This window comes from Pinus tabuliformis, chromosome 4_2, assembly GCF_031772625.1.
Source record: "Pinus tabuliformis cultivar Carrire ecotype Pingquan chromosome 4_2, CPIR1, whole genome shotgun sequence".
NCBI classification, from domain to species: Eukaryota; Viridiplantae; Streptophyta; class Pinopsida; order Pinales; family Pinaceae; genus Pinus; species Pinus tabuliformis.
In genome coordinates, this window is record NC_142304.1 from 1,102,836,781 (window position 1) to 1,102,848,780 (window position 12,000).

The window sequence follows — 12,000 nt, forward strand, 5'->3', positions numbered from 1 at the left end:
AATTTTCCATTCCTTCGATTACCATGAGAGGGATTTTGATCATCATCACGGTGAGAGTCCTTTCTATCAGGGCATTCCCTTGCATAGTGACCTGCTTTATTGCAAATGAAACATCGTCCTTTTCTTCCACCCTTAAATCCAGCCTTTCTTTTCGATTTAGACCCAGAATTATTTCTTTTCTTAGCATGAGAAGAAAAAGCAGCAGGAGGACCTTTAGGCAAGGGCATTTCCTGCTCTTCTACCCTTGTTTGTTCTTGAATGCATCTAGCCATTAATTCCTCGAAACTAGGAATTACATTATTGTTCAGAAGAGTAGTCCTGAACACATACCATTCAGATGGTAATCCTCTGAGAGTTGTGAGTGCCATTTCTCTGTCAGTAATGGTTTCCCCAATAGATAGGAGATCGTTCTTGATCTCGGTGATTCTTAAGAAGTATGCTTGCATACTTTCATCTTTACCCTTCTTGATTTCCCTCAACTTATTTCTAAGAAACAAAACTTGATTTGCATCATTAACTTTAAATAAACTCACCAGTCTGTCGTAGATTTCCTTGGAAGTGTCTAGATCAGAGATGTAGGCCACCAAGCGCTTGTCGATAGAGTCCCGGATGATCTTCTTTGTTTTGACTTCTCCATTTTTCCATTTGTTCCAGGCAGCAGCAGATGCATTTGATGAAGGCTCAACAATATTGCCTCTTACATGGTCCAACACTCCTTGATCTTCAAGGGTTAGATCGATAGACATCTTCCATCCGTGATAGTCAGCTTTCTCACGGAACTTGTCTTCGGCAGGAAAGAGTGTTGAGGACCCCATAGTTCTTTTAGGATAGCCTTGCCAATCTTCTCTTCAATGATTGCTCTTGCTCTTGCTCGGGCTTTGTCTTCACCTCAGCTCTGATACCATGTTAAGTTATGGTATGTTCTATGCTTATAACAGTTTACTTCTTTTTCTTATTATATTCCACCGATTAGCAATCACATGTACATAAAGTAAAGTGCAGATAGAACATTAAACGATCGACAGAGAAAAAGCCAAGACAAGAGACACAAGATGTGGCGGCTAGCCAGGGACAAACCCCACAATGTGTTGGGAAACCCTTTGATCAAATCTTCTTTTATCTTCAATAATTCAGCAGAGAGAAATAGTACAATAAATCTGATTCATATCAGCAGTAGCAAACCCTAGATCAGTAGCATCAGCATTAGCGGCTTCATTATCAAACTAGGGCAGACCATATCTCACAAACCGACAGTCGGATTGACTTCATTCCACCACCAAAAGTTTCAGCTTCCAGAGGAGGTTCAGATGAACCTGCAGCGCAGTTCAGATGAGGAGATCTTCTAGGCCACGCAAGTCAATCTTTGCTTCTGCAGTTGCAGCTTCAGTTTCAGCAGTTTCCGGCTTCAAACTAGGGCAGTCGATATCTTGCAAACCGTTCATCGGATTGACTTCATTCCACCACCAAAAGTTGCGGCTTTCAGAGGAGGTTCAGATGAACCTACAGCGCAGTTCCAAAGAGGAGATCTTCTAGGCCACGCAAGTCAATCTTTACTTCTGCAGTTGCAGCTTCAAATTCAACAGCTTCCGACTTCACATGTGTGAGAGAGAGAGACCCATTTCAGCGCAGTAGAGAAGAGACTCATATCTGCGCAGTAGAGAGAGAGAGATGTGATGAGATGAGTGAGTCTAAATGAGGAAAAGTCCTCTTATATTTATACACAACGTTGGTGGGTGAATAAATGCGACTGTTGGGCTTCTGAGCCTACATGAGTTGTAGGTCGGCTTGATAATAATTCCATAATCAAAATTAATTCATATTTCCATGAATACTTATCGGAATTGGATGATCTTTATATCAATCCTACACCTCTCGACGAAAGGAATCTAATAAAAATATTATTAGCCATGAATAAGATGACCCACATGAAGTTTTGCCCTGGTTGCCAATTTTAACAATATCCCTTCATCCTTCGATACCTTCAATTTATGAAGGTCAGGTCTAAGTGATAAGATCTTTTCTATCGTCCTTCTAGAGAAAAGCTTCCCCCTCACGCTTGAGGCTTGCTCCAAAAATAATTCTTGCACACAACTTCAAATACACATTAGATCCGTATGGGTTTAGAAACTACAATGATAAAAAAATCTTAGAGATCTATATGAAAATCAACTAAAATATTCCCTATCTAGAATAGATCTCTAAAACCAAATGCTAGTGTAAGGTAACTCTATTCTAACAAATCTCTAGAAGCATAATGAAAATAATAAGCATAATAACACATGTAGAAAGATAAATCACAATGATCAAGATATTACCATGCTCAAGAAGAACAACACCTCATAAGTGAACCCCAAACTCTTTTATTGCATATAAAAAACGAGTACACAAAAGAGCAAAGCTTCCCCAAGCACAAGAGCTTGTATCAAGATTACTACAATGAAATCCAAAGGCTCATGGAAATAGAACTATGGGAGCTAATCCCAATGAGAGAGCCTCAACCCAAATGTCATAATAGATGATCTCAAAGCCATCCTCCGTGCAAATAGAATTCCATGTGGTGAATCGAATCCTCCATGTAGCTCCATGCAATCCTTGAGAGACTTCATTGAAATTGGAGGACATGTGTGAGGATGAAGAAGAGTGCGAGGAGACCACTCTCCACCTCATCTCATGTGAACTCAACAAATCTCCAACCAAACTCATCACTCGCTCTTGGAACTCAAGCTATCTTCCACAATTTATGTGATTTGTCTCTTGGAACGCGTGGTCCCTCTCTAAAAATTTCTTTTGCACATGTGCCCCTCTTTTCTTGGATTAGGTGCAGTCCGCATAATTTTGGTGAATTTCCACCTCATTTTCTATCATCTTTGACTTGAAGGGAATCTTTATTTTCTCTCATTTATTTAATTTCCGGTTAATTTATTGCCCCATCTTCCCCTACTTAAGAAAATTTGGTTTTGCGGGTTTATAAGTTATTTTTTACCCCTCAAAGTATGTCTTACTAGAAAGTTGAAGAGGAGAGGTCTAATTTTCACCACTCGTACCCCATACAACTTCTCTAGACATCACTTATTACAATTTACATATACAATTTATTAAAATTCCCATCTTGCGGGAAATTTTAAAAATTTAAGAATTCACCTCTAAACCTAATCAAATTCCGCGAAACTTTATGAGTGATCTAACATGGTGCTATACATTGACTCTAGACATTAGGACTCACTTAAGGCTTCTCTATGAAGCTGCATTCCAACTTTGGAGTTCTATCTGGGAGAAAAAACTCAATTAGTTATTACACGCTAAAAAGCAAAAATAACTAACCAAGTAAAAAAGACTCCCTAGAGTGAACTCATTTGATAACAAAGCCCTAAGCTACCCATGCATGTTACATGATTTTACTCCATCATGCTAGCATCACTTTACACTATCCCCACAAGGCTTGTAGAATTTGAGTACAATAGAGAAGGAGAAGAAGAAAGAGCTTAAAAGCTTTTTCGATATCTGAGTTTTGCAAGTACAAGAATCCTCTCACATATGCTCGGGCATGGAGTCATCAAGTATACTTCAATGGTCAACAGTCTTTATGGTGTCTATATGGCTAAGGAACACATTTTCTCGAATACCGAGAAAAAGTTTCACAAGAAATGCCTTAATTAGATTAATTAGCCAATTATTAATTATTTTCCTAGACTAAATGAGGAAAACTAGTTAATTAAATTAGATTAATTGAGGAAAATCGATTTTTCTCTAGAGCCTTCTAGAAAAATCACTTGATGGGGTCAAGATGATCTCAGCAAATGATTGTGATTAGATCATGGTCATTGGTTGCTCAACAAGAGATTATAAGAACAAGTTGATGCGGACTTTGGAGAACACATAGAGACACTCAGTGAGTGTGATTTGCAATGATAGCAAGGACGCAGAGGGAGACACCAGCAACAGGGTTTCAACGGAGAGTTTGGAAAGAGAATTTCCAGAGAAATTCTCCATAAATTTTCCAGTCATTCCAAAGACAAAGGGAGGCAAAATTATTCTACAATGAGGTGGTACTAGCCAGTGTACATAGCTGGGCAGCAAATCAATTTCCAGTTGCCAAAGACAAGTGTTGGAGGGAGTGTGAGTTGCTCAAGCAAGTTACATGAGGCAAGAGTTATTGCCAAAACAAATTTCCGGAGGTAGTGCAAGTTCCAGAGGGGGTCAGACACATTTGCAAATTAGCCAATGCAAGTTGCAAGCAAAAGGTCGTGAGGTTTTGTAAAAAGGAAACTCTAGTGTCCAGTTCGAATTTACCCGTGGGTGTGGAGAAAATTATGTCATAAATTTGCGAATGAGAGGCAAGTAGTTGTTGTAATTCTCAAATTGTTCAAGACTTATTAATAATATAAACCCTCATTTGCAGAATTGGTTTTCCCTTTAGGTTTTTTCCAGGTATAATTTGTCCAAAAATACCAGTGTCAATAATTTTGTGTGTGCATTATTTCTCATTTCTTGTATTTATTTGTGAATATTTTTGTAGCAATTAAACGTTATTTGTTGTAATAAAAATTCAGAAGAAAAACAATCTCCAATAGATAGACAATTAAATTCCAGTTGCTGCAATCAAGGAAATTTGGCAAACTATCGTTATAGTATCTAGATGCCTCATGATGATCATCTCATGAGATAAATTTTAATTTTGTATTAGTGTGATTTAGTGTTAAATACTATCTTGTTAGAATTTATGATTGAGGACAAATATCTTATTTCAATATCTACTATCAATGATTGATGTACCACTTGACATCTTATCAATTGTATATTGTAATTTTATTTTCATAAAATTTTGGAAAAAAAAATGATCATTTTTGTAATTTTTTTTAAGTTTCTCGATAATTTTTTATATTTTACCTCATATTGTCATTAATTTAAATTTTTAACACTCAGCGATAAATTGTGGATAACAATAAATGTAAGTTTCATTCCATCAACATTCGCTTGCACATGTTCCCAAAACAAATCAATTCGAACTTAAGAGCAATAAAGGGATATGAAAAGATGCATCTCCATCTTTCTTGCATGTTGGATTTGATCCTCATCCTCTCTCTCGAATCCTTCATTGTCGTACTTCACTTGCAAGTTGGGATAACTCACAATTGTTTCTAGAACACTACTAGTCAGATTTGTAATGACCCATCTTGAATACTTGCTATGGGGTACTTGTTATGTATACCACCATCATAATATATAACTAGTACATTATTCAAAAAAAAAATACAATATTCAAAAACACAAATAAAAATACAAAGGATTTTACTAACTAAAAGAAATTATATATTGTATATTAACTAAAAAAAGAAATATAACATATATAATCAAATAAAAAGGAACTAACTATATAAATTTATAAGTTTTGAACCAAATTAATAAACTTAAAAAAAAAAACATTATTTAATAAATAGTATTAAATATCTCTTTAATAAAAGGAAATTAATTACTTAACTAGTTGTCACTTAAACAAAATATTAAGCGATGATTGTCAATTCTTAACGCATAAAAAGTGTGACAACCTATTTAGACATTGCGGGATGCCACATCACTGACAGAAGGCAAGAAACCACACCATGATGTCGAGACGGTGGAAGGTTGGGAGGCGGTGGTGTTTTGGGATGTAAGGAGAACGCAGGAGGCATAGGAGGGGGAACTTTAGGTACAAGGTCCAAAATATCTCTAATTCAAAGTCTTCTAGATCTGGGAACCCAACAGGTGGAGCCTAGATAGGTTGGGACGAAACAGTTAGTTTCGTAGCAAATTGGGAGCAATAACAGCTGGAGTCAACCCCAAACGGGATTTCCAAGTAAGTATCTCTATTTAAATTTTGGTATCAATTAAATATTTTGTTAATTGTAAAATTAGGCATTAAATTTGGTAAAATTAGGTTAAAAATTTGTTGTATGGTTAATTGTACAACTTTTGGGCACTAAAAGATTGGCCTTCACTCAATAAGCCTCTATCTCAGCGAGTGATGATCATATCGGCGATATATCGCCGAATATTGGAAATATCGCGATATTTTCGACGAGCCGAATATCACCGAGAAAATATCATGATATTTTGGCTCCCGAAAATATTACGACATTTCCGAGATATCGCCAACATCTCGACAAAATATCGCGAGACGACAGAAAATCTCGTCGAGCGTGTTATGTCACGACTAGAAAAAGGGAAAATCGTTTTTTTTATTCATTTATGTTTCTGAGTGTTGGAGAAAAAAGGGGAAGAGTTTTGTGGTGGTTGTCAAGGAGGGTTTGAGGATCAAACAACGATTATCACCACCAACTAAGATTTTTTTGTGGATCAAAGATTGAAGAACAGTGAGACAAACTTCATTTCTTCCATTAACAGGTATGTTCTTAAAAACCCCTATGTTAATGATTTTTTCATAGATTTAGGGTTATGCTTGCCTCTTTGCCTACCAACATTTTGTTTCTTTTTTTTTTCTTTTTTTTTTTCCATTTGCTATGATTTTCATGCCCATGAGCCAATGCAAGGGTTTTCTCCATATTTGGATGGCAAGCTTCATTTTTTTTTCAACTTTCTTATGCACCCTCTTATTGCCATTTTTCATTCACATTGCAAAATGCAAATAATGTAGTAATTTTTTTTAAATGAGGTGGTTATTACTTATTAGTTTTTGTGTTGGGGGGGTTTAATGCCAATTTTTTGTTTTTGTGTGCCCTAGGTTTGAATTAGTTCACTACAAATGCCAAATATGCCACAAGCCCTGGACCCATTTTGGCAGTATGGAGAGGTTGTTGGTGGGGCAAATCGGGCATATATATCATGCAAATTGTGTGGGATCAAGATATCAAGAGGGGTTACACGATTGAAATACCATCTGGCTAACTCCCTGCACATGATGCAGATGTAATGCCTTGTATGGTTTCTAGTGCGAAGGTTATACAAAAAGCTCTTCAAGCAATTGCTAAACAAGACAGAAAGAACGCTGCTAGGGAGAGGCCAATGGTCTCAGATAGATAGCTGCTAGTTTTATTTGTTTTCCAACTTTTTCTACATATAAATTAATAACTCATGATGATGAAATACTTTTAAAGTTTTATATATGTGATGTTCTTTTGCTTGAGTCCTTGATTGGACAATTATCAGGGATCAACAGGATTTGGTATCGCCTTTGAAGTTTGATGCATCATTTCTATTTGACATCATATATATCAGTGCTTTCTTCATATTTATGTGCCAATATGTTTAGTTCATGTTGTTATTGCTTTATATGTTTAGAAATCTGAAAAAAAATGAATATATTATGCATTTCTTATGCTTGCCGATATTTGCCGATATTTTGCTGATATTTTCGCCAATATTGCCGATAAGATGCTTTCTGGACCCTCGCCGATATTTTGTCGATATCGATAGTTTCAACACTGATCTTAGTCATTGCTTGGTTATATTTATTCAGAAGCCTCCAATCTTTGAAAGGTTCCTATGGATATTCAACAATGTGCCTTGGTACTCAAATTTACCCAGAGTTTTACCTCCTACAATTCATAACTGCAATTGTGCTTCGTATCACAGGGTAATCTATTGATGTTCGTAGCCCGGGCAAGTGGTTCTACTCAGGCCTAAGTGTACGGCCATGCAAGAAGTTTATGAAAGTCTCTTTAGGATACTTACCCAAGTATGAGGAAGTTGTTTTTGAAACTTAGCCTAACTTAGGAAAACCACATTATTGATTATATTGGCAACTAAGCTAAAAAAAAGCTAAAGAAAAGTAAAAGTATTTACATTAGTGATTATGTTTTAATCTCAACTATCAATCTCAAGAGAGGTGAGATCTAATCTCAGCTGTCAATCACTTTGGAGATTAGGGTTAGGTATTTAGCTCAAAGAGAAGTTATAAAACCATGGCTAAGGAGAGGAGAAAGACACATCATACAAGGGAACAAGACTGAGAAAAGGATGTCCTAGTGACAGAATGGAAAAGGACTTACACTCGAGTGTGTCGGGTCAGAGGAAGTTCCAAGGGTGCAGCAAGGAGATCCAGATCATCCAAGGCTAGGGGATGATAAGCTGAATTAGATCCAGATTTGTTGTTTGTAAATATTTCAATGGGACTTTTTTCTAGGAGGGAGGCCCAAGTAGGTTCTGATTATGACTAATGAAGAACTGATTCGATTGGGGAGCATTTTTGTGTGTGCATGATTGAGATTAATTGAGCTTCTTCTGAACAATTTTTTTGCTTATGCTAAGAATCCAGTTGTGCTTTTATTCAATAGATCTGTAAAATATTTGCCAGGAATTAATTTCCGGGTTTGTTGAATTTCAAAAGTATGGGAATTGTCTTATGAGAACTGAAGTTTGGTTTCACAAAATTTTGGAAACTCAGTATTCTGGCAGTAGTGCTGATATATTTGATGAGATGGTTGCAATTTGCTGGTTATGGATCTCTCCTTGCTTACAGAAGTTCCACTTTGGCTCCTTTGTATCTAAACATCTTTTTCTTGAGTTACAATAGAATCATTCACAGAGAATCACAAGAAATCCATCAAGTTCTTCACAGGCACGTTGAGAAAATCCAAAGCAATAGATTTTCCCTCTTCTCAGTGGCTTCAAAGGAGCATGAAAATGAACATATTTGTGCCTCACAAAATGCAACAATAATGGGAATCTTGGTCTAGCAGAAGCAAGAAATAGATTCTCTACAAATAGAATGCAACATGCATGGAACATGGTCACTAACCCAGTAAAGATGCACATTCCACAACCTCAAATCGTTGAATGTCCATTAACTCAGCACAAGCAAAGTTCAAGGAAGAAGAGACACTGCACCAACTGAAACATTAAATGGCTACCAGACAACACAACTCCCCTCCCTCCAATGTACGTCAAAAGGAAGTGTTCATGCATCATATTTTATGCTAATCTCTACGGTTTTAAAAATAACTAGAATACTAGGTGTTTTTGTTAAGCTGTACACTTTTAAGGACAGCTGGGATGTAATATCAGAAGATACTAGAAAGCTTTCCTTTCTGGTTTGTGAAAGCTGGCAGTTTTGTGTGTCTCTCAAATCAATACTTCTGTGTCCTTGCCATTTAGCTATGGCACAAATCCTTTTAATATAATATTAAACAGTTTCGGTTTTAAAATATAACATTCTCTAATAGGTGTATGTTTTTGTTTCCTTTCTAAGCATTTTGATCCACTATGTAAAGAGCACAACTTGTTAAATGGCTTCACAAGATAGTTACCTGACCACAACTTCGTCCATTTTTTGGACATTTTGTTGTGATTCTTTTAGATAAAATTAGTGGAACCAATTGATTTTAGTGAGCAGGAAATAGAAGCAGTCAATTGCAGGAAGAAAAGATATTCCTAATGTAATCTTCTAATCTACAATTTAAAATATGCCCAACAATTAGTGTAAAAGTGTTCGAGTTGGCGTATGTAGAATGAAAGGAATCAATATTGCTTCCCCAAATAAGGGGAAAATTTACCTGGATTACTTGACAGATATTTCCCACCCCCGCAATCTTGCAACTTTGCTTTGAGCCAAGAACAAGTCCAAAGACAGCAGAAGCATTCATGAATGGAAAGACCTGTTTAAAATAAGGTGTGTAAGATGGATCCTCCAACTAAATCAAATTACACCAACTTTGGAAGTTCAGGCACATACCTTTTCAATATACTCGTGGTTCAGACTAAGGCAAGCCAAAATATTTGCATCTCGGCCATCTCTCTCAAATACAAACCTTTTATCGAAAACAGTGACAATACTTCTAAAAATAAGTTTTCATGAATATTTTATAATGGACCGAATTCAAAACTTCAATTCCTAGATATATCTAAATAATTTATGATATGCAAAACAGTTGGTGTACCTCTGAGATATAATGTTGCTATAAGAAAGCTCAATAAAATTCTCTTCAAGCTTACTTTTCATTTCCTTTAATTTCCAGAGCTGCAAAAATAGATAGTGTCACCAAAATGCTGGAAAACTGCAAGTTGTTCATCAGATATACAAAACAGTACTGATCTCCTCCATACCTAACAGCCTGACTGATCTACAGAACAACTATGATATGTCGGAATTACTAGCATAATTAACAGTACACATAGATATTAAACCTAAAGAACCTTAAAAGAAATATGGACCTATGATTCAAGAAATTGTGCCTTTTAAGACGAATTAGAAAACACATACTTGCATCTCCTCAAGAATAACAGTAGCCTGTGATCTCTCTTTAACATGATTTCGTAATAACTCTGCAATGTCCTGCTTCCTCGTTTTGCTTTCCACTTTCAGCAATCCACAATAAAACTCTCTTATGTGCTGAATCTTGTTCCCAAGTATCCGAAGTTCTTGCTCCATCTTGATAACTCTTTCTTGTGCCATCTATCACAGGTATCTTAGTTAGTGCATTGTATTAACCAAAAATTTCAGCGTCAAGAATATTCAGAAAGAAAAAATATCAACTTGTAATATCAAAATACGTTACTAATGACGAGAACATGTTACTAGAAGCCCCAAAAGCAAATGTAAATCGGTAAATTAAAAATCAACTACTGATGACAAGGATTTTACAAGAAGCCTTGAAAGCAAACGTAAATCACCCGTAGTTGTTCATTATGATGAGCACAAAAATAACATTCTTTTATCGAAGAGCTTGACTAAATTATGCCTATAAACACCAGAAACTACATGTTAGAACCCCTTCCATCCTTCATTCGATCAAAAAGTGATGTTAACAAAACATTAGGCATAGAAAATTACCACATCCCTTTCATCAACAGAATGTCAAGGAGGATTATGTTGCCTCAAAAATCAAGTTCAAGACAGCAAGGGTTTACATGTTTGACTGTGAAGAAAAGATTTCATTTTGCACAACAAGTTTTAAGCTAGCTGTAAGGTTTGTAGTACGTACCTATTGACTGCAGAATTGCACTTAGCATATATGAAGACACCATAGCCCAAGACACAAAGTATAAATCAAAATTCTTCAGAATTCCAAAAGTTAGCAGGGCATTCTAGCCCCTTTGTCTCTCCTCTCTCTACATTTTGTCTTCAAATTTCCCAACCCTATGGGGAATTGTAAAAATGTCGCTAGCATGATCAATAAAACTTTGTAACAGGCCTAGGAGACTTGGGACTCAATCACCAAGTGAGTGCACCCTAGAGTGCTTTTTTTCACTTAGCTAATTATTCTCACTTTTAAGCGACAAATATTCTCAAATTTTTCACTCGCATATACCCCCAAAGATGGGGTGACAGCATGAAGATTGAGCCTTGGATCCATGTTAGTGTTTATGGTTGATGTATTTTACCATGCTAGGTCATCTATAAAGTTTTGCATAATTTCACTAAGTCTAGATAGGATTTTTTAATAATTAAAAATTCCCCGTAGGACGGCATTTTTTGTTAATTAATTATTATGTAAAATGTAAATAAGTGATGTCAGAAGATGTTGAGGGTCTATGAGTACTCAAAATTCATCCTCTCCACCTCAACATTTATATACGACAAACTTTGGGGGTTAAAAAATCACTTCTAACCCCTCAAAACCCATTTTTCCCTTGTACAGTGCATAAATTGCCCAGAAATTAAATAATGAGTGAAAATAATAAATTCTCTCCATGTCAAATAAGGGAAAAAATGATGTGGAAATCCATCACAAGTCAGGTTGGGGACTTTTTTTGTTGGACTAGCCATCTCCATTGACAACCAAGAGCACATAATCCAAAGGCCCAAGAGTCTCCAAAGATTTCCAAAGGCCCAAGAAGGATTAAAAGGGGGTTTCTATAAGCCTGATATCTTTCCTTCCATCATTTGAGATTGAATTCTATTGGTTATTTCACCTGTACTTCAATTACAAATCAAGCAAAAGACTCGTTTGGATTGCTCGTCACAAGTACAACAGTGATACTTTGTGTCTAGGCAGGAACCAAGTTCACTTGGTCTCCTTCGCCAAGATAGAATAGATTTTGGTTGTTTTATTAGCTCAAACAATG

The 12,000-nt window shown here is 36.2% G+C and overlaps 1 protein-coding gene across 1 annotated transcript in view; it reads right to left on the bottom strand.

The window, feature by feature from the left end:
- The window catches only part of LOC149173511 (uncharacterized), a 148,575-nt gene that overhangs the window by 21,930 nt on the left and 114,645 nt on the right, over positions 1-12,000 (bottom strand). The window contains exons 7-10 of the mRNA XM_089426719.1: positions 10,196-10,387; positions 9,873-9,952; positions 9,668-9,743; positions 9,489-9,590 (exon numbers count right to left, since the gene is read on the bottom strand). Of these exons, the coding sequence (XP_089282845.1) occupies positions 9,489-9,590; positions 9,668-9,743; positions 9,873-9,952; positions 10,196-10,387 (450 nt within the window). The remainder of the gene's footprint in view (positions 1-9,488; positions 9,591-9,667; positions 9,744-9,872; positions 9,953-10,195; positions 10,388-12,000) is intronic.